We start from the raw sequence: 22,523 nt of genomic DNA, 5'->3' as shown, positions 1-22,523 counted from the left end.
GTAGGAAGTATTGTTCCCTGTCTTTTTTTGTTAGCTGACCTCATTTGTCTCTCAACCATTTTATCTTTTTTTTTTTATTCATTTCTGTTTTCTGTTACCAAAATCTTCCTTTGTTGTATTCATTTCTTTGCTCGTTTCTTTCTTTCATTCATTCTTTTGTCCATTTTCTTGTCTTCGTTTATCACCATTTTGTGCTATCTTCAGTCTCATTTTTTCTTTCTCTCTCATCTCTCTTTGTTTATCTCTTAGATTGTTTCTTTTAGTCTCTCTTTCTCTTCTCTCTTCCATCTTTCCTTCTCTCAATTCTCTCTATCATCCAGCCTGTTTCTATCTCTCTTTTTTATTCTTTTTCCCTCCCTCCATCCAAATGAGTGTTCTGGGGCCTGATGCGGAGCAGGCCGAAGTGGATGTGGCTGCTGGAGGCTTTATGACCCCAGAGGGAGCCCCCCCCCCCCCCGTACACCCCCCCACTCCCTCCACAGAACTGCTGCAGCCACTCTTGGATCCGGCAGCAGCGGCCATCTTGGCGCTCACGCTCGTGGCGTGTGAGTGGGTGGGAGATTGGGGAGGAGGGGGCTGCGTGTGTGTGTGTGTGTGTGTGTGTGTGTGTGTGTGTGTGTGTGTGTGTGTGTGTGTGTGTGTGTGTGTGTGTGTGTGTGTGTGTGTGTGTGTGTGTGTGTGTGTGTGTGTGTGTGTGTGTGTGTGTGTGTGTGTGTGTGTGTGTGTGTGTGTGTGTGTGTGTGTGTGTGTGTGTGTGTGGCGGGGGGGGAACAGCAGCAGCCGAGCTCTCATCTTACCAGGAAAGGCTTCACTCCTCCAGGGCACCCACGCAAAGAGCGCTCCTGCCTCCGCCAACACGTCTGGGCCGCTTCCATGTGTGCCGGGACACATGACGTCTTCTGGTTGGTGGGGTCTCGGGGTTAGGTGATGATGGGAGGGTGGATGGAGAGGCAGAGTCCACCCTGTCCAGCTTTTTAAGTTTTAATCCCCAGAGGAGATTGGCAGGGATAAAAAAAAAAAAAAAATGAGTGGTGTAGAATTGCCAGAGGCACGCCAGTGTGAATCTTAACAAGCTCTACCCATCTTCTCTCAATTGTTTCTGTCTTGGGTCACCCTATAATTCAGCCTCACTTCAGAGGAAGCAACAGAATAATGGCTAACAAGGGGCCCTGAGTCCGTCCGCCTCTGCCGAGCGGAACCCGGGACCGCCGGCCAACACACATTAAAAACAAGTTATTGGCTAGCATGTGTGTGTGTGTGTGTGTGTGTGTGTGTGAGAGAGCGCGCAAGTGAGAGGGAGGCCCAGTGGGAGGGAGTGTGTTTTGTGCGCGCGTCTGCCTTCGAGTCAGGGTGTACGGTACGCGTGGGTGTGTGTATCCCCAAAGAGCCTCCGGAGATGGTCTGATTCAAAACGGATGTCCACAAGCGCAAAGAAATCAATTAGGCCACAGTGTATCTGCGATGACAACCGTCTGGAGATGAGTAGCAGCCTGCTCATGGGTAACCCAGGCCAAGTCACCGACGGCTTGCGCTACATGTGAGTGGGGGGTGGGGGGTGGGGAATAGGACGGGACCTTGCTTGGTCGTAGCTCCCCCTTGACCCCGGCGTTGTTGCATTCGTCAGTCTCCCACACTTCATCTGGATTGACGCTTGCGGTCAAGTCAGGCGGAGAGCCAGGCCCGGCTGGAAGTCCGGTGGAGCTTGTTTTCTGACTGGATCCACTCCGTCAGCCTCTCGGTGTTGGCTGGCCAGTCACACATCATCTGGACAAGTCATCTGTCATTGCCCCCCCCCACCCTCTTTGCCTTTAGCCAATCACTGAACAGCTTTCATCTCTCCATTGAGTTTTTTTTATTTATTTATTTTTTTACTGTAAACTGATTGACCTGGCCTCACTTCTAGTTTTTTTTTTGGTTCACACAAAACTGCACCACAACACTCTGTAACAAGATGTTTGGCTTTGCCTGGATGAATGGACAGAATTTGGGGTTTTCTCCCCTCTCATTTCTCCTGGAAAAAAACACATGCAGTAGTAAACAAGTGGTCACACATCTCTCTTCCCCTTTCATTTGAATTTCTCTGAGCTTTTCTTTTTTTTTGTTGTTGTTGTTGTCAAATTTTGGAAAGTCGTGGGGGGAAGGGGGGGACAAAAAGCGGAAAAAAAATTCTTAGATTCCCTGAGGGGTGTCTGCATGCATTTTTGTATTAAACTGCACAAGTCGTCTTGATGTGGATTTAACTGGGCTTAGGGGAGGAAGTGTTTCACTTAGCTCTCCAGTCCAAAAGAGATAGGGGGGAGCAAAGGAGGCATAAATCAGTGCAGGTTGCTCACCTGCCTCTCTGAGTCACCTGGGAGAAGCTCCAGCCAGCCTCAAAGAGCCTCCCTCTTCCCCACATGTCCCCCCCCCGCACACACACACACCACCCCACCCCAAGGCTTCCCCCCGTTAAGAGCACCTCTGACGGCTTGGCCCTTCGTGAGTGATGGCCGCGTGCGAATAACAGTCGGTTTTGGTGGATCCTTTCATCCGTGCTGTCCCTCCTTCCCCTGCAGGATGTGCAGTTCCCAGTGACTGCTCTCCAGGCTGCTGGGGTGTAAATCACCGGCCGAGGAAGTTTGCGCACTAAGCACAAGTGAACGTGAATCCCTAAAACATGCGTGCGGCTATCGCTGCACCTCCACCTCCCCGTCTCCATCCCAATGCCACGAAAGGACACAAAAAATGCTAGCGCTCAGCATTGGCAGGAAATCACATTGCCTCGCAGAGCCAAACTATTAATGACGACCCATTTATTTCGTGCAATGTTTACCCATGTTTACTCTGCACGTGAAGTCATAGGCAGGCCATCACTCAATAGAACAATATATTTGTCATTGGAACCTAAAGACAATGTAAAATTATTACTGCATGTGTTTCTTGACCGATTGAATTCTCCTCTTCTAGTTTAGATGAGTGTCCAGTGTTGGAGCCAAGTTTGGAAAAATAATGCTTTTTCTGTTTTTGTCCATAGACTGGAGAGAAGTCTACCAAGACGCTGATGAAGAAAAATAAGAAAAAGCAGGAGAAGACCACAAACAACGCTGGAGAAAAAGGGAAGGGTGAGAAGGTCAGCAGAGACGGTGGACTGACTCTCCCTCAGTCAAATGAGTACGATGAGGACACATCGGATGAGGAGGTAAGTCCATGCCCTCCATCAAACTCAGACATTAACCTGAGCAAAAAGTTTAGTCCTTACTTCTGAGCCACAATGTCACCATGAACATGTATTGTAAAGCAAGCATTGGCCATTTAAAAGCATTTGTGTTAGTCAAAACTGAGGCAATGTTGTAGGACATTTGGTTAATTTCCATCAAAAGTACACCTATTTGAATATCAGTTCTTGGCCACCTGTTCAATGGTTTTAGCAAATTAGTGATTTGTGTAAAGCATGGAAATCAGTGTCATTGGGTACATGTAAAAGACCAGGAAAGTGATGCTTCCTTACTTACTTTGATTCTGCAAGTATTCAACACTCATCCATGTTTTTGTATGCATATCAACATGGAGCAAAAAAATACGACCAGCACATACTGTACAAAAAAAATCAGTTCCCTTATTCTGGCATTTGTACTTAAAAAAAAAACGGTGTTGTGTAATAGCCCTAGGCGGCCCGCTTGATGGGTGATTCTGTCCAAACCTCATATTCTGTCTTGATAGGTTGTTCAAACAGTGAGTACAGAAGCTGGCACCGTCTCCCAGAGCTCTATAGTTTCTGAAACACTTCAGAGCCACTTCCTCCGGCCTGGCTCTCATTACACGACTCGGTCTCTGAGTTGTTTGCAAAAAAGCTCCGAAAGCACACTTCACACACAATGTGTGTAACTATACGCAGTCCTCACGCAATGCGGAGCAGCAGTTCTACAGGGTTTCAGAATTTGCATGCTCAGTCATTACTGAATTCTTCTCTCTGCTATTTAATTTACAAGGTCCATTGCAAAGCAGTGAACCCTGCTGCAATGTGGTCTGCACCATTTGCCAGGCTATACAACCTTAAACTCGTCCGCCATCCAAAACTGTTCTTGGCATCGGGCGGGAGATGAGGAATTTGTTTCGCAACTCATGTTGTTCTTGGACAAGGCCTTGGTCTTTAAGAGAGGGTTTATTTTTAAAGCCCTTTGAAACAGCAGAGAAAACAACCGGAATGATAACTGCTGTCTTTATTTAGTTTGTTAAAATACTTCACCTCTTTTGAAGGCTCTAGTTGGTTCTTTTAAGAGAGCCGGCTTCCCTGAAAAGACGATACAGTCTAGTGAGCTTGACTGCAGTTGATGAGCATGACTACCACTGACAACCATTGAAGACATCCATGTGCATATGGTCTCTCTGTGACTCTCCGAGTGTCTTAAATGATGGAGCATGACAGAAGCTCTATCAAGCTTGCAGTTTGCCCGGGTCGTGTTGAAAAGTTCGCTCTACTGTTGACCATCGGACATTGGACATATCCAAGTTGCGTAATGAAAAAGCAATGAGTCTGCTATTCGTGGCATGAAGGACATGAAGAAGCTTCATTTGTGGCGGGAAGTACCCAAGCCCAGTGAACATCTCCGCTCATTTTCATCTCATTGAGATACTAGTTTGGCTACTCTCGATGCACGTTTTCTCTCAGCCATCAGGATGGCAAACCAATGCATAGCAATGACATTTTTTGGGCAGTGGTAAACTGTAGTAGTAAGGCATTCACACATGAAAACAATGGTAAAGACATTGTTTCCTTACTGGCAATGCTGTTTATTGTCAGTTTGCAAAGGTGGGTGGCAAAGTAAGAGGTAACGTTAAGAATCGCTGAACAACACGATGGGCTTGGCTGGAAAAAAAAAATATTTTAAAGGTAAGGTAATGTAGAAGTCTGCGCCATTATGATGCTGGGATTGGAAGCATTTCCCAATGGAGAGTACCCAAACCTTCATGAAGTGGATGGTCTAGTGATACCAGGCTAGTGTTTCTCTGCTTCCTCTGGCTTATTCTCTGAACACGGCTAAAGACAGATGTTTCAGTTCCCACCTACACTCTTGATTGCTGCAGACAGGACGGGAGACGAGAGAAGTCTACATGTTTTCCCCTGAAACCATTATCTACCTTTTCCCCTCATTGGAGGCGGTTTATTTTTTCACTTTTTCACAGGAAGGTTTTTTGGTGGTTAGTTGTGTTAGTGCGTCCGTGTGCAGTTGGAAGAAGAGAATGAAGGAAATGGGAGATGGTTTGCGTTCAATCTCGTCCACGCCTGTCCCACAGCCCCGTTCCCTCATTAGAGAGAGGCACTGCAGCCGGTGTTTCTCCTGTGTGGTCACACAGTTCCTCGCTCAGCACGGGCCGAGAAGCGTGGTGGTCCAGGGCCCTTTTGGCGCACATTAAATTAGCCCCCTGCCTGGGGACACCAGATCTGGTTGCCTCGTGGTCCCTCACAGCCCTCGACACAAGTTGTCTACAAATAAAACTTCCAGACTTCCAAATCCCTTGTTTTTTTTTTCGTCTCTTACTACTACCTCTCCTCAACCTCCCATCTCCCACCTCCACCTCCTCCTCCTCCTCCTCCTCCTCCACCTCCTCCTCCTCTCCTCCTCTACCTCCTCCTCTCCGTTCCCCTCCTTTGTAATAAAGGGCTGTTTCCTGTTCGCAGAGCGAAAGGGGAATACGCGAGACTGCAGCGCCTGTCCGAGGCCTCGCCGGCAGGAAGGGGGTTTTTCCCCCGCAATGGCTTTTCCATGTGCGCTGCGAGATGAATGAAGACACATTGTGGAATAGAGGTGGGGGGGCGGGGGGGGGGGAGAAGAAAAGGCCCTGGCTCCTGGCTGCAACTGCAGCTTCCTGCCCCGGTGCAGCTACTGCGTGCGCGGGAGAGAGAGGACCTTGCCGCCGGCGCGCGCTGTGTGTGCCGGAGAACTCAATTCAGTAGCAGCGGACACGGAGCCTGTGTGTGTGTGTGTGTGTGCGTGCGCTCTGTGTGTGGGTGTTTTCTAGAAAATGAGCACAGACATTTGAAACAAGGGAAGGTTTGTTTTGGTTAAACAGATGCTCGACTGGGCCGTGTGTGTGTGTGTGTGAGTGAGTGTGTGTGTGTGTGTGTGTGTAGTTGAGTTTGGTTAAGGCAGAGCCAGAGGACCTTGGTCTTCAGAGGTAGCAGGGTTGCTCAGAGTTGTGCGGTGGCTGGTGCTGGCCTTCTCTCTGGGCTGCAGCGAGGCTCGTAGCTTGGGCCGCACGCCAGAGAGGGAGCGCTTGCGGATTAGCCGCTCACCCGTGTCTTTGACGGGCCACAGACGATCCTAATGCGTCTGGGTCCACAGGCAGAAAGTTGGACTGGCTTCCTGAGGGAAGGCATTGATTTAGGTCATCCAGTCCCCTTTGCCCCACCTCACCCGCACAACCCCCCCCCCCCATCCCAGAATCTCCCATATCCCCCATGTTGACGGCTTCTGCCAAACTGTGCTCATGATGAAAATTTGAGTAGGGGTCCAGACTGGTGCGGTTCATTTATACCTGAGACGCTAGACAGTAGACAATCACGATGAAGTCAGCCCGTATTTTTAGTTCACTGTGCAAATCGGCTGCCGTCAGTGGTTTTGGGCTCGGAGTTTTGGGGGTTAGAATGAGGGCTGGTAAAGACGTCCATTACATCATCACCTGTGTGATGAATTGGCACCTCGGATTGACCCCGTAAAACGCAGGGATTTTCACTCCTTCACTCTCGCACCCCACAAGCTATTCCGTCATTCATCCTGTCATCCCTCTTGCTCACTTGACACCTCGGAAACTGGATTCCAGCAGTTGATCATGCTCAGATTGGAGACTGGAGAAAAGAAGCACTTGTTGCGCTGTTGGAGCACTGATGTCCATCGGCCTGTAGAGGGCGTTGTTCCCACTGTCAGCTGAATTGTCCAGGGGCAAAGCAAATGTTCAAATCGCCGTTTTGCTTAATGCGCATTTTTAAACCGTGAACAGTCTGTCATATGTATGTGAGCGATTCCATATGATCCCTTCCAGATTGCATAAGTGAGTATACATCTTCAAGCATTTGGAGACCAAGAAACATCCTTTGTTCTCTCCCAGTGGATTGTACTGCAAAGCCAGAGTGATGTATAGAGGACTTGTTCTGGCAATTGCATTGAGCTGTGTCCTTTGCCGGCTGCTGCTATGTCCAGTTTCAATGACCCATTTTCAGGCTGTACCCAAGGGGAAGGTTTGTGTTCTTGAACGCCACGGTATAACCTGAAAGCACCCTCAGGTAACCTGCTGGATGAGGCTCCTTTTTTAGCCCCTTTGAACACTGTAGAACAAGGAATGTTCTCTGTGTCCTTGAAACCAGATGCAGGTCTCCTGTAAATCACTGACTGCCCTCACCTCATAACCCCATTAGACTTGTGTGTTTTTTTTTACCCTTAACATCCTAATCCTCTCCTCCCCTTCGTGTTGTTTTTAGTCTTAATCTCGGACCGTGGTGTTGTAGTTTTAGGCTGGCTTTAATCACTTGATCAGATCTCGGTCAGGAAGGTGGGCAGACCGTGCCTCGGCCTCGGCCTCATCCAGGCCGGGAGGTTCCCTCGAGGCGTCCCGAGTTTACAGACCAAACGAGGTGGCCTGTTTTCATTTCATTATAAAGCTAAACATACACACACACACACACTCATAATGCGATGGGTTAGGTGTCCTATGTAGCAACCAACCAAGAGCCAGTCTCTTGTAGTCGCGGCACCCTTTCCTCCCCCTCCTTTGGAAATATGATAAAACCAGATTTGGGAAGAGGGGGAGGGGAAAAAAAAATAGTGGCCCATATGTCTGGAAGTGAGCTTTTTTTCCTCCCTAAATTTTGGTAATCCCAAAGTTTAATTTCGTGATTGGGTTGTCTCCAGGTGGTGGGTTCTAATTCATTCCAGATGGATCTCTTGCGATCCCCGTCAAAGTCAAAGTCATGGCAGTTAAAAAAAAAAAAAAAAACGACAAAAAAAAGTGAGCATGGATTTTCACAGTTCTGCAGACACCCTCTCGCGTGGGCTTCAGCCCCCTTGTCTCTCAAAAGTATAATGAGAGAGAGGGAGAAGGAAAGGAAGAGAGGAGGAAAAAGAGAGGGGAGGGAGAGAGACCACAGCGTCCTGCTCAACTGTTATTAAACCGTTTGATTGACAGCGGGGAGAACTTTCCCTTCCCTGAGTGCTCAAGTCCAGACTCGGTAACCCGGGGCAGCGTGATTTCGGCCCAGTGTCCCAAACGTGGACGGAAAGAGTTTGAGAGTTGGTCTCCCTCACTCTTCATTTGTGTCACTTGCTGTCAGATGCACCCACTCTCTTCCATTCTCTCCTGCCGCCTGCCTCTGTACTCGACCGCTGGGCTCAAGCTCAAGCTCCTCAGAAGAGGAAGCGCTTTTCATCTAAGGCAATCCCCATTGTTGTTTTTACACCCATTCAAGGCGTGCGTTCGGCCCAAAATGGAAACAGAATCCTGCCGCTGTGGATTAAGAGTTGCGAGCCGGATATCGACTTGGAGAGCTCGGCCGTCCAGAGAGTATTTGAGCGGGAGCTTGTACGGGCTAAAGAGCCTGTTGGACGACCCGCTTTAACCAAAGCCACCAGCTTCAAGCGCTTTTGGATCCAGCGTCTCCCCATTCCTCTGCGCTCCCCACACCGCAGGTAGAGATGGGAGGGGAGGCGAAGAGAGGAGAGCAGGGAAGCGAGGGGAAGAGAGGAGAACGGCTCTGGCTCCCGCTGCACGCGGCCCGCTGTTCCAGCAACGAAAATTCGAGTCAATTTGGGAAACAAGGACCTGGGGGGTCGTTTCCATCCACCCCTGGCAAGTTGAACACCCGCAAAGCATGCCTGAGCTAACCCTTACCCCCACCATCCCCTATTCCCCACCCACTCACCCTTACCATCAAGCTGTGAGAGAGGAACCAGAAACACCATACCTGTAATGCACAGCCTGAAGCTTGGATGAATGTGCCAGATGCCCCCCCCCCCCCATTACACACACACTTACACATACACTCCCCCCCCCCCCTTTCTCTCTCTCTCTCCTTCCCTCCCTTCCTTCCTCTCTCTTTCTCTCTCTCGCTCACTCACACTCACACTCACACACACACACACACACACCTCACTAAGACCTGTCCTACTTAGTCCGTGGCCTCGTGCCCTTTTCGGTCCCTCTCCACAGCACAAGTTTCTGACCTCCTGTTCTGTAACTACATTTCATTACTTTCTCCTACTCCGAAAAAATATTAAGTGAATGTTTTTTTAAAATGTATTTTACAAGCTATGAAGTCTAAGTTACCTCAAAAGAGCTATATTCGTGCACCGCAAGCCAGGTACATCAGTAAAGAAGAACGCGGCCTAGCCTCTGGGTCCTGGAATGAAATAACCATTGCCAGCCCACAGCGGCCACTAAAACTTCCTTTATGGAAGTCAATGTAGCCGTTAAGAGTGTAGGAAGTGGAGTTGGTTCTGCTTAACCCAAAGACACCCAGCCTTTCTTCTGCCCAATATCTGCATCTGATTTAAGCTTGACTGCTTTTTCGTTCACGTTTCGGCTTTTCTCCCCCCCCGCCTTCTCGTCTATTAGAGCGACCAGGCTTGATGCTGCTGAGAGTTTGCGGGGATGGGGAGGGGGAATTGGGGTTGTCCTCCCACCCCAGCAAGCCATTTGGATCGAAAAACCTCTAAGAGAAGGGGAATGATTAATATATACTGTACTTCGGCAGACACGGGCATGGCTTTTATGAACAGTCGTCTGCGCAGCTTTTCAAAAAGAAAAAAAAACAAAGGGAGGTTTTGTTCCCCCTGATCCATTGGATGTGACCCATTCTTATGATTTATCAAATTAAAGTGAAAAATGTGAACGTGGGTGGTGTTCTGTTACCAACACCGAAAGGTGGAGGGAGATTTAAGCTCGCTATTCCAGAAGGAGCCGTAGGTCCCTCACAGGCACACCCACACACCAGTACCTTCCAGAGGGGTGTCAAGAAACCAAAGAGATATTTCCTCTCTTGGAAGGTGCTTAACCAAAACACCGTGTTTAGAGGAATCAAAAAAAATTTTTCCATGAGCTGTGGTGCATTTTCACTGACATCATAGACACCTACCGCATTTTGATATGGTGTCATCGCTGTCAGTGGTATTTGTATCATCTGTTTGATTGTAATATTTCAGAAGCTTTGTTTAATCTCATGGCATATATTTCCCCCCCATCTGGTTACTGGACTTTTGTTATAGTACAGTGATTATGATTATTATTATTTTTATTTCTTGTAACTTTTCTCATCATACTTATCCCTAATGAACGCTGATGTTTCAGCCAAGTGCCATAGCAACCCCAAGCATGAACATAAACGCTCTCTTGAGTTATCATAAGAGCCATCAGGGGATTGCAGTATTAGTCCGCCATTTCATTTTGGAGTGTACAAAAGTGATATTGATCAGTAAGTAAGTGCAGAACTGGGACGCCAGCCAAATACCCTGAGAAGCCTCCAAGGACCATGTGTGCCAGTTGAATTTTTTGTCCATTTGATTCACGATAAACTACTTTCCAAACGTGCTCCGTCTCAGGACACAAAGGTCCGCATTCAGGTCTCAGGGTTCCGTTGAAATCAATACGGTGATAAAATTGACAGATCGCTAGTAAATTATGTGGAATCTTGGCCTGTCACTATGCTGTCAGCAGGAAATCTCTTTTTAATAGTCTATTTAAGGAGAAGCAGGGATGTGTTTTTCTAAGTCGGGAGGGAATGTTGATACAGAGGACTTGTCTGGGGGGTGGTCTTGAAGAGGGGCGATTTGGTGAATCGCGTGCCGGTCGGACCGAGCAAACTAGACCCCTGGCCACGCAGCCCTGCTCCGCGTCCGTGCAGGTGCGCGGAGGTGGAGAGAGGGTGGACGCAGGGGAAAGAGGGGATTGGATTTGGGGTGCGGGCGGACAGGCGGGTGGGCGGGGATGGGACGGGACGGGATGGGGGTAGGATGCTTGAGTGCAGAAGAAGGGGGAAGGTTTAGGGTGGAGGAGTGAGGAGATGGAGGGATGGGGGTTGGGGGGGGGGGGGGGGGGGTGAGGAAGGGCTGCCAAAGCAGCCACCTGTCGTTCCGTAGTTTTTAGGACTTCCTTTTCATCCGGTCTTCAGCACAGCTCCCTGTTGGCCCAGTGTGTGTCCTGCCAGAAGACCTGATTGAAACCAACTGCCAGCAGAGACTGCCATGTGTTCGAGATGAATGGGGTGGGGTGTGGGGGGGGGGTCTGGTGGGAGGGGGAGTGATTGCAAGGCAAACCCCTGGGAGGTAGGGGGTGTGGGGGGCGAGGGGTGGGTGGGTGGGTGGGTGGATGTATTCAGAGGAAGGGGAGCTCAGCCCTTTCACCCTAAGCACAGCTGAGACTGAGAGTGGCTCTGTCTAGACTGCTCACTTTCTCTCTCTCTCTCTCTCCCTTACGGCAAACTTTGCCTCCCACTCTGAGAGAGAGAGAGAGAGATGAGGGGAAAAGAGAGAAAAAGTTGTTAAGTGTTTACAGCATTATTTTTCCATTGGAATAGGACAAAGGAAAGAGTAGGGAGTGATGACTTGCAAAACAGTCCATCTGAGCTGTGGTCCGTTGCAGACTTTATGCTTGGTCTGTGTATGCTTTTTTAAAAAAATACTGAAAGCTCTCCACTCTCATCCTCCCAAGTCCTCTCATTCAGTCAAACATGAAAATATGTGTATTGTCCAATAAAATGAAGGCTTCTCTTCATAGCTTGTAAGGGTAAAGGGGGGGGGGGGGCAAGGTTCTGTGAGGGATTGACATCATTGGGATGTTTGGGCTTTATGGCTTGAAGGAAGAGTTGTGTATTTTTTCTTTCTTGAGGGGGTGCATTGCTTGTTCTCATGTCTTCTGCCCGATGGCTTTCTCCTCTGTCATAATATGGGGCTGTGGCGGAGAAAGCTTCAGGGCATCATTAGACATTTAATTTTCAATAAATAACGACTTTCTCTGAATGATGTACCGGATGCTTCAGGGCCAGGTGGAAAACCCATTTGAAACCTGGAAGGGCCCGAACGCGAACTTTCCACATGCGTCCTCCAAGGTTAAAGCCCCGTGTACGAGGATCTCCAGATTATTTATTTATCAGGATAGCGTGGCGAAGAGCTCCACGCAGTAACCGACAGCTCTCGCCCGCCGAAGCCCCCCTGTTTTCTGCTGGATTTATCCGTGAGTAATGAGCCTTTGACCCCGGAGCGACCTCTATTTCCCGAATTGCGGTTTTGCTATTTTAAAAAATAATGAAGGGATTTATTTTTATGGGCGCCGGTTCCTTCAGCGGTATGAAAAGTTGGAAATTAAAAGTGGGAGGAGGCTGGAGCTCCCTCGGCCTGCCCAGCTGCACAGGCAGGTGAGGGGAGGTGCGTCTGGTGTGGTACCGAGAACGTCTGGCCCTGGCGCCCTGGCGCCTTGTCGCAGCGTCACACACACATGCGCACACGCACGCATGCATACACACTCACACATATATGCGCACACATACAGACATGCACGTGCACGCACGCATGCACACACTCATGCACACACACACACTCATGCACACACACACACTCATGCACACACACACACTCATACACACACACACACACACACACACACACTCACACACACTCATGCACACACACACACACTCATACACACACACACACACACACTCACACACACACATGCACACACACAGCACTGCACCAGCCCCATTGGTCCCTGTATGCTTACCCTCCATGAGTGGCACCTTCTCAAGGCTATCCGGGCAAAGAGGAGGCTGCTGATGTTGAACAGAGCAGGGAACAGGCCAGACATGCTTTTGACAGGCTGTCGTCTGCTAACCATCCCCTTACTTACTGTGTGTGTGTGTGTGTGTGTGTGTGTGTGTGTGTGTGTGTGTGTGTGTGTGTGTGTGTGTGTGTGTGTGTGTGTGTGTGTGTGTGTGTGTGTGTGTGTGTGTGTGTGTGTGTGTGTGTGTGTGTGTGTGTGTGTGTGTGTGTGTGTGTGTGTGTGGCAGGCGAGGGGAAAAGCCAGACAGGCTAGCCAAGGTTTCTGGAGCTAATCTGTCCGCTAGCATTCACTGGGGGTCTGATAGCGAGACAGAGCGTGATGCTAATGTCTCCCCCTTTCCTGTTTGGAGGTCCTCATGAGAACGCCTTGCTGTCAGAAAACGGAGATGAGGTGTTTTGAAAATTGGCCGCACAGTGCACCGTGATATGGACTATATGAACCTATTAAGGCATTCAAATAGTGTTCGCCAGCGCTGTTTGCCAGTCTCGGTCTCACACCACTGACAGAAACGAGCTTCTCATTTTCTTGCCTCTTAGGAGTCAGACCAGCCGTGATCAACAGGCAAATGGTGTCAGTTTGGGATTGCAGCAAGCGTTTTATTCTTTTGCTCTTCCAAAAAAACCTTTTTGCTTCCAAAAAACCTTTTGTCTCCAACAGCTTCCTGCTCGTGGAGACGTGTGGGTCTCGAAACCGAGGTTCGGCCAAAGTGTCAGCGATGATATTTCAGAGGTTTTTTTTTAAAATGCAATGCAATCTGTGTAAAAGGTCAATGGGTTTCTTGTGAAATGTGGACAGTAATTGGTGTGGAGATGTGGGTCCTTTGTTGGCGTGCGATGAGTGATGTGACGGAGTGACGTGGGGGTGAGGAGAAGACGGGAGCCCAGCAGGGACAGTCTGCGCCACGCGGCAGGAGTTAAGGGGGGGCATGTGGGGGTCATCGGCAGGATCCCCTTCTCCGCTAGTAACCAGAGTCTCGCTTCTCCAGTGGCAAGTCAGTGAAGTAGGAATTTCGAGAGGACTAGTTGGTGTGTCTGTGTGTGTGTGTGTGTGCGTGTGTGTGTCTGTGTGTGCGTTTGTATGCATGCGTGTGCTAGACGGGGCTGGTGAAGAGCTTGAAGATGGGGCTGGGGCTGGGGCTGGGGCTGGGGTTGTGTGTGTGTGCGTGCGTGCGTGTGTGTGCGTGCGTGTGTGTGTGTGCGTGCGTGCGTGTGTGTGTGTGTGTGTGTGTGTGTGTGTGTATGTTTGGGGGTCGGAGGTAGGGTGAACATGGGACTGTAGAGACGAGAGCGTGGAATTCCAGAGGTGTGCAGGCTTCCTCCAGAGCCAGACAGGGACAGTCTGGGGGCCCGGGGAAGGCAGCCAGAATCCCTACCTGCAGATCCCATCTTCCTCCTCTGCTGCGACGCAGTGCAGTGCAGTGCAACGCAACGCAAAAGGCACCTCGCCGCGCCAAGCCGCGCCACGCTGCTCTGCTCCCCACAGCTGGCCCTTTAAGAGCCTCGAGGAGGTCAGCCACCACTCTCCCGACTCATCCCTTTATCCCCTCTCATCCTTCCCCTTTTACCTATGAAAACGATCACACTGCCCTGCTCTCACTTTGGCTAAAAGCTTTAGCTAACTGATTAGGTGTAAATGGGACCTAATCCGTATGTGCTTTTTCACCTTGCACAAAGTTAGTGACTATGACGGAGTCATGTGATGGAGAGACGATGAAGTTCACCGGTAGTTTTGTATTTCATCAGTCTTGTTTTTTATGCCAACGAATTATCTGCTTTTTAACCCATGGCCCCATTAGGGCTAGGCTTGTCAGTTCATTACATTGCTCTTGACTATGAGTAATGTGCTACCAAGAAAAAACGTGAAAGAAGTGTGTTGTCACAAGAGGTACAATCTCTGACCCGTCCCTACTTTTTTTTTTTGCTGAAGAAAATGACCATCTGTGCGAGCAAGTGCGTGTGTACGAGCATGTGCTCAAGCTTTCTGGAAGACTGATGGCTGATGCTTATCGAGCAGCCCTCTGTTGTCATAGCTGTTTATAGGTGTAGCCACGCAGCGAGGGACGAGACTGGACTCAGAGAGAGAGAGATCGCTCTCTCTGTCTGCTCCGAGGACAGGTCCACAGGCCAAAACAAACCCTAAAGATGATGTATAGGAAGCGTTTATTTCGATATGATCCACACCTGTCACCACTTGGAGTGCAGCGCAACATTGATCCTGGTGTTGCCATTATAATGGACTGGTACTGGTTTAAAAAGTAAATAAACACATGTTCATCCTTTTTTTATTTTTACCTGAAAAGTATTTCTTGCTTGTATAAAGCATGATTTTGCTAAGGACAATTGTAACTTTTTTTCATAGGTGTTTATATGTAAAGGATGATTCTTTCATTATTCATTTATATCTTATACTTTATTAAAACCAAATTCATACAAAATATTATACAGCACATGAAATACTATGTCTGTAGTTTTAGATAGTGTCGGCTTAATCGTTCATATTTTAAGCACAAACACAAATAAGTCAAAGTCAGAGAAATTTACAAGCTTCCTTCCTCTTGTTGCCCCCTGTTTATTAAAGTGGTCCTCCATTTCGGCAAGTTAGTGATCCCACCGTCAGCTGTTTTCTTCTTTGTGCTGTAGCATCCTTCATGTTTGTATGAAAGTATTGTCGGTCACTTTTAAGTCCAAGTCATTATTTTTTTTACGTTTGTAGTAGTTTGCCTTTTGTAGGTTTTTCTTTTTTTTGTGGAAGGTGTCCAGGTAGAAGTTTCTCCTGTGGGTGAAGTGATGCGTTCCTCTGACGTAGAGAAGGATATTTTTTGAGACGAGTGAAGCCAGAATCACTATAGTGCTCTGGCACAAAAGAACTTAACTGAGAATATGTGACTGCTATGAAGGCCACTGCAAAACTGCAGTCCAGCGTTTCTTTTCTTTTCTTTCCTTTTCTGTTTCATTGCTTCTTCATTTACCTTTTTTTTTTATTTTTACGTATAATTAAATATGAATTGATATTTGCATATATACACAAAAGGAATGTCAAGTTTGTGTTTAGCCGTCTACGTGTGGTGTTCTTCCTCCACTCCGGCCCGAGACTTCATTAGCTTCTCAGAGCTGTTTTTCTGTCTCTGTCTTTGCTCTGAAACACAAAAGCGGGAGGTTATGTATTAGACTTGGTGACTAGAAAAAGAATGACACGTTTTCATATTCTTGTCATATATTTTTTCATACCAGACAATAGGCATAGTCTGTTTTTCCTGTTGGCAAATAGATCATTTTCACATCTTAAAGTAAGTGTGTGGGGGGCGTGCAAGTGTGTGTGTGTGTGTGTGTGTGTGTGTGTGTGTGTGTGTGTGTGTGTGTGTGTGTGTGTGTGTGTGTGTGTCTATGTGAATCCCCTCTCCTCCCATCCAAGTTGACCAGCATTGACAGTCATCAACCAAACAGGGTTGATATTGCTCTGCCCTTCAGACAGAGTCCAGGACACTAGGGAAAAGAGCAACCTGTGTTTTTCTGGGCTCACCTTACAGTGTGGCAGCAGCAGACACACACACACACACACACACACACACACACACACACACACACACACACATACATACACACACATACATACACATATACCTGGCTCTCATTTCTCACTCGGCCTCGGTGAAAACAGGAGCGAGAATGAAGGGAAAGAGAGAGAGAGAAAGAGAAAGAAAGAGAGAAAAAGAAAGAAAGAAAGAATGCCACCGTCTCCACATCCACATCAGGCGTAGGAGGAGCCCGTAGTCAAAACACAGGGCTTTAGTGGATGAAGTCAGTCACACGGACTCCAGCCCCCGCACCCGCTTTCATTTCATTCACCGCCACTTCTAAAGTCACCAAATGGCCCACTCAGGGGACCACTTATGCCAGGCGAGAAGGACTATGCCTGCATTTGTTTTTCATATCCTGTATAACACATTGTAAAGATGCCCCCCCCACACACACACACACACACTCAGCTCTCTTTCTTTAACTTTAATGCCTCACTTCAAAGCTTTTTGCCAGCTTTGTTCAATAACTAATTTAGCTGAATGGCTCTATCGTAATAGTATAATGCGAGACATTTATTTTCTTTGTTTTTGACTTTGAAAGAGCAACTAGCATCTTCATTTAGAAAGGCATGTCAACATTTTCCCCCCTCCCCTCCCTGTCAGTTGCTGGCACCTGAGCCTTCACTTTAAAGACAAATATTTGGTTTCACCCCTGTCTGACAGGTAATGTTGGCAGATCGCTGAAAGATTACAATGTGGGGACTTGTCAGTCTTACCCCACTGTGTGCATAGGTGTGTATGTGTGTGTGAACTTTTTTTTTTTTTTTAGACGTGAAGCCGTTTGCGATGACACGTCTGCTCAGATTTATTAAAAGCAGCCCCCCAGTTTTGCCTCAGTTCATCTGAAGTCCTGCAAGCATGAATCCCTTTCCACCACATATTTCACCCTAATAACGGAACCCTGTGCAGACTTAATCACATGTAATAACATTTGCATGCTCTATTAGCCAGAAGCCATTACGGAGAATATTGACATTATTTCGCCAGCTCTGTCCATGTGACCATATGTGTAGTACCCCCTCTTCCTGGAAGCCTGTGCAAGCATAAAGCAGCACACTGACTCATACCCATTGGGGTGAATCTGTACACATGCTGTGGGTTTGCTGTGTGACAGAAGTGCTAACAGTTTGAAATTTGTTGTTGTTAAAACTCGTGTGTTTTTTTGTCAAGCCGTGTCGTCAGTGTTGTTTTCCACGCCAGTGCGTTTGAACCACGCCAGGGCTTATAATTTGTAATGTGTTGCATGTTCGTGCTGATAGGCTCCCGTTGGAGGGAAGGACCGTTCTAATAACTTCCATCTGGAGGTAATGAGGGAACTCTGGGATAATTACAGAAAATGTGAGCCGCCGCGGCAGAGGCGAGCGAGGGCCGTCCAGCTCAGGGACCTGCTCCTGATCCTCCTCCTCCTCCTCCTCCTCCTCCTCGCGTCCGTCAGTGATCCGCTTGGCGCTGAGGGAACGCCAGAACGCGCGCCCAGGCGCTCGGAGATCGGGCCCGGCGCACGTACCGGCCGTTTCGCATTGCCGACCCGCCTGCCCCCTGTGTGTGTGTGCTTATGCAATCCCCCTGCCATCCTTCATAACCCCCTGTCCTCACCTGCTAGAGCCATTACGGGGGGGGGGGGGGGGGGGTGGAGGGGAGGAAGAGAAAGAAGAGTGGAATTCTCTCTATTAATGGGCTGTGCATTTTCACTAGCCAGTGGGGGGTGGCGCAAGGTTGTGATGAGTTTGAAAGGAAGAGAAATATTTGTTATTTATCACCATTTATTTAGTATTGTAATAAGTTATGTGGTCTATTCAGTTAGGTTTCCTGTTTCTCATTGGCATCCGAGATGAAAAGTTGCCTCTGGAGGCAAGGGGGGAATTATGCAGCGTGTGTGTGTGTGTGCGCGGAGTTGTATCTCACACGAAAGTGGGGGAAGAACTACACTATGTCCAAGAATTAAGCAAATCTGTGCCAGATGTATCAAATCGCTTGCATGGAGAAAAAAAAAAGTTCTTTTTTTTTCGATAAGATCTTTCACTTCAGGCACCCACATCTATCCATCAGTCATTTTAAGTACCTGACCTAATGTTTCCTTATGCCTGTGAGCAATTAAGTTTGCCAGTCTTTAGTGTGCAGGCAATATTCTGGACAGCTATCTGTTTAATGTCAGAAGGGAGGACTTTAAATCTGGCAATATTCAGAAGATTTGCTTTATTTTTTAAAATCCTTATTATTGATTATTTCTGTTGAAATTGTAAAGAAATAGGTCTTGGCAGGGTGATGCTTTTTCACGGCGTAATGAGACCTAAGTAGGGGCAGAGAAAGAGGCGTGTGGTTTGGAGTGAGCCGCTTTGCCTCTTAAACCTTCGCTACAAAGAGAGACCCAATCTGGTTCAAATCTCAGAGTCGCACAGAAAGCCTATAGACAGAGCCTTAATTCTGGATAAAACACTTAAAGCTCCATTATCTCATTTGCTGGTTTGTTCTGCCCACTGCTGAGCAGAGAGCAGGATTGCTTCCAGCCAGACAAATGTTGTCCATTAACTTTTTTTTCATTGTTATTAATTGTGACTTCTTGGTCTCTGTTTCCATTCAAAAGTTTTTCTTTTTTTCTTCTATTTTTTTTTGTGAGGAAAAACAAACTGATTATGTCCCCTCTGAATAGAGTTCACCCAAGTTGAATATATTCTTTCAAATTAATACTGGAAAATGGAGGTGTGTAATTTGCTGTTTTCCATGGTCTAATAGTGGACTTTTTAGCTGAAGGCTGGTCGGTGATGGCCCGTTTGTTTTTACTAAGTATTTATCTAAGGATGTACCTGTGAAATGAACGAGAAGACATTTTCAAAAAGTCTAACAAGGCCTTACCAGTGTAGTTAGTGAATCTCAGCTCTCGCATATAATTCACAATTTCACATGATCGTTATCGTATGTTATCAGCAGTATAATGAATTTTTCTGCGGCTTGTTTGTACTGTCATGAGGCTTTACGTTCCAACCAATAAAATGCTCACATCCCTTGTCCTGATAATTTACCCGGCTGGCTTGGATTTGAGCAGGCAGTGTGTTTTGGTTGTCAGGGTCATTAATTTGAGTGCTAGGAAGAGCCTTACAACAACACAGGATGCAAGTGTAAATCGCCCTGGATGGATGGGTTTTGAGCTTCTGGGAGTTCGACATATGTTTGGTGAATATTCAGAACCCTTCTATCTGGAACACGCAAATGTTATATTTGCATATTTATGTGTTTCGCTTGGCCCGCTTCTGCTTCTGAGTATCCAGATTATTTTTTTCTGAAATTGAATGGAATTAAATATCTTTATTTACTACCAGGTATTGGGTGAGCCATGGAGTAAGGCCTACTACGTGTTGTTTTGAATAGGATCTTTTTAAACGTAAGTAGTTCCACTGTTTTGTTTTTATTTCGTTCTCGCTACTCTCCCCTTTCTTCTTCCTCTGTGAAGCCAGTGTTGGACAGGCTTCAAGTTTCTGGGGAACGGACATTGTGGCGGTGATATACCTAACCAAAAAATGTTCCAATGTCATAGTTGACTGTAATTGTCTCGAGCATATGGAATATTTCAAGTTTGAAGGCTCTCCTTGCGATGTCCGCTTAAATTACAGTCTGCGCCCTTTTTGCTTGTGCTTTGGTGTTATTGTGCTCCTCATGGCCGGTTGCATGATTTACAGCCTTATTTTTAATGCGGCGTGGTGTTGGCTTTACGAGCTAAGGTCAGCCGTAGTGTACTCCCAAGGAGGGGAAGCGGAGGGGAGATGGATGATGTGTTTGTATTCCTCGTGACAGTCTCTTGTTGTGATACTTTCCACTGGTTCGCATTAAGTCAAATTCGTTACCTCCATGAGGTAATGGGCGGGTTACTGCACCGCATAAAAGAGCACAAGACCTAACACATAAAAAGCGACACAAGATCGTCCTTGATGCCCAACTCCTGAGAGTTTCATCTCCATAAAGAGATGTGGCGTCCTAGCCCACTGCTGAGTGTTGGGTCTGGTTAGAGCCAACTGGTCAAGTCCTGTCATCACTCACTCGGTGCTCAGAAATCTGCTCTGCCACCCTGTGACCCCACACGTCACACTGAAGATGTGACCCCCTTCACATCACCGAATATTTATGTAGGTTCCCCCAGAGACTTATTTTAGCCACTTTAAAGACCTTAACGACAGGTGAGATGGGCACAGCAACACCAGCATAGTTAAATATGTGGCAGAGTCTGTTTGAATGTGTGTAACATTGTAGCTATGAGGCGTGACATTGGTTACAGGTTTTTATCTAACTTACAACCCTGAATTTGCTATACTTTTTTTTTTAATTCACCACAGAAGAGGGAAGTTTTTCTTCCTTCAAGGACTAGACCGTAGTGTTCTCATTTTTGGCATTCACTTAGTGCTGAAAGCTCTTTGGATGTCCTTTTGCACCCAGTTGCTATAAACAAAAACACAGTCAATGAAACACACCATGAAATCATCTAGCCACTGTCTTACTCACCATCTTTCTCTGCTGGCTAAGACAGAAGGTGCAGATCTGTTTGGGCTGTGAGTTTTCGGACTCGCGAGCGGGTGAGCCATGGTGGTGGTAGTAGGAGTTAGCCGAGGGCCCCCCACTGTGACAGGGCTGCCCGTCCCCACAGGCCTCCCCGACCAGCAGCACGTTGCCCAGGTGGGAGATGTAGCTGGAGGCCAGCCGAAGCGTCTCGATCTTGGACAGCTTGCGGTCGGCCGGCTCGGTGGGGATGAGCGTGCGGAGGGCGGTGAAGGCCGTGTTGACGCTGTTGGTGCGGTCCCTCTCGCGGGCGTTCGCCGCGTTCCTCTGACGGATCTCGCCGTTCGGACCCACGATCATTTGCGGCTGCGGCACCACGCCGAGTCGCACGCCTCCGTCCGCGCCACCTCCGGCCCCTCCAGCGCCGGGCTTGCGCTTGCGGGTGCCCACCTTGATCTCGTAGCCCGAGGTGTCCAGGCGGAAGGAGCGGTCGTCCGAGCCCGAGCTCTCGCTGCCGTTCTCCTCGTCCTCGGACATCATGGAGATCTCAGAGTACAGGTAGCGGCTGGGCGCTGGACGCACCATGGCGAAAGACATCTTCCCTCGACTCTCCCCTGCCCTTGTCTCGAGTTTGCTTGTCACTGACTGGCGAAAAACGTCTGGAGCTTGTTGTGTTACTCACGCATGCATAGACACTGTGGAAGTGAGGAAGAACTCACCGCTCAAGCAGAAGTTGAGCCACTGTCCCAGCCTAATCCTTTGCCTCGAGCCAACTCCACTGTGGCATGGCTCTGTCTTCAAAGTCCCATGTGGACTTTATTCTCCTTCTGTGCTGAGTTTAAAAACAATACAGAGGGCTTCTTGGGGTTGATCCTGCTTTCAGATTTGCGTGGTTTTTGCCTTCTCTCTCTCTCCCCGTTTGTGCTCCAGTTCTCTGTGGTGTGTCCCCTCTCCGACTCACGTCCACGTCCGCCTTCCCTCTCCTCCTGTCTCTCTCTCTCTCTCTCTCTCTCTCTGTCTGTTTCTCTGTCTCTCTCCCTCTCTTTCACTCCCTCAGAGCACAGATCCACGTGTGGTTTCTGTCTGAGTGTTTCAGTATGGTTGGGTTTTATAGCTTGTGGGAGTGTCTGGGGCTACCCCCCTCCCTCCCTCTCCTTTTCACTCCGCTTCGCCCTCTCTTCTCATCTCCCTCCTTACACCGCATGCAAATCCCACAGCTGGCTGTGTGTGCGCCAGGCATGGGAGTTGTGTTGGTCAGTCCAGCTACTACCGACTCCAGCCCTTAACCCCCCCCGGGCACTTAAGCGAGAGTGAAAAAAGTCTGAGGTAAGAGAAAGTTGTTTGAGGAGTCGAGGTGACAAGGGTCTTTTTTTTTCTGTTGTTTCTCAGGGAACTGATTAGTGACCAGTTTTGCCTGAAAGGGACGCCCTCACGCCCCAAGGTGCCCCATAAAAGACGACCTAAAAGCCCAGCAAAGTTCATGAGGGATTAAATATCAAGGGCTCAGAGTGGGAACTTTCTTTTTCACCCCCCACCCTCCTCTTTGTCGCCCCCAAACCCAGAGCCCCCCTAACCTGTCTAGAGAGCAGTCGTGAGAAGACGAATGTGTTAAAGGGTTGCAATGCATCATTTGGTCCCAACTACCTTCCCCTAGACC

General features: G+C 48.2%; 2 protein-coding genes across 2 annotated transcripts in view; one reads left to right on the top strand and one right to left on the bottom strand.

Annotated features, from left to right (window-relative positions):
- The window catches only part of bop1 (BOP1 ribosomal biogenesis factor), a 60,303-nt gene that overhangs the window by 4,860 nt on the left and 32,920 nt on the right, over nt 1-22,523 (top strand). Inside the window, exon 3 of the mRNA XM_062529967.1 lies at nt 3,014-3,178. Within this exon, the coding sequence (XP_062385951.1) occupies nt 3,014-3,178 (165 nt within the window). The remainder of the gene's footprint in view (nt 1-3,013; nt 3,179-22,523) is intronic.
- scxa (scleraxis bHLH transcription factor a) lies at nt 15,223-21,884 on the bottom strand. The gene is made up of 2 exons (XM_062529576.1): nt 20,873-21,884; nt 15,223-15,939 (listed from the first exon to the last, which is right to left on the bottom strand). The coding sequence occupies exons 1-2, from the start codon at nt 21,461-21,463 to the stop codon at nt 15,901-15,903; spliced, it is 630 nt and encodes a 209-aa protein (XP_062385560.1). The 5' UTR covers nt 21,464-21,884; the 3' UTR covers nt 15,223-15,900.

The sequence above is a fragment of the Sardina pilchardus genome, chromosome 24 (assembly GCF_963854185.1).
Source record: "Sardina pilchardus chromosome 24, fSarPil1.1, whole genome shotgun sequence".
Lineage (NCBI taxonomy): Eukaryota > Metazoa > Chordata > Actinopteri > Clupeiformes > Clupeidae > Sardina > Sardina pilchardus.
This window is presented reverse-complemented; position numbering and strand designations above follow the sequence as displayed.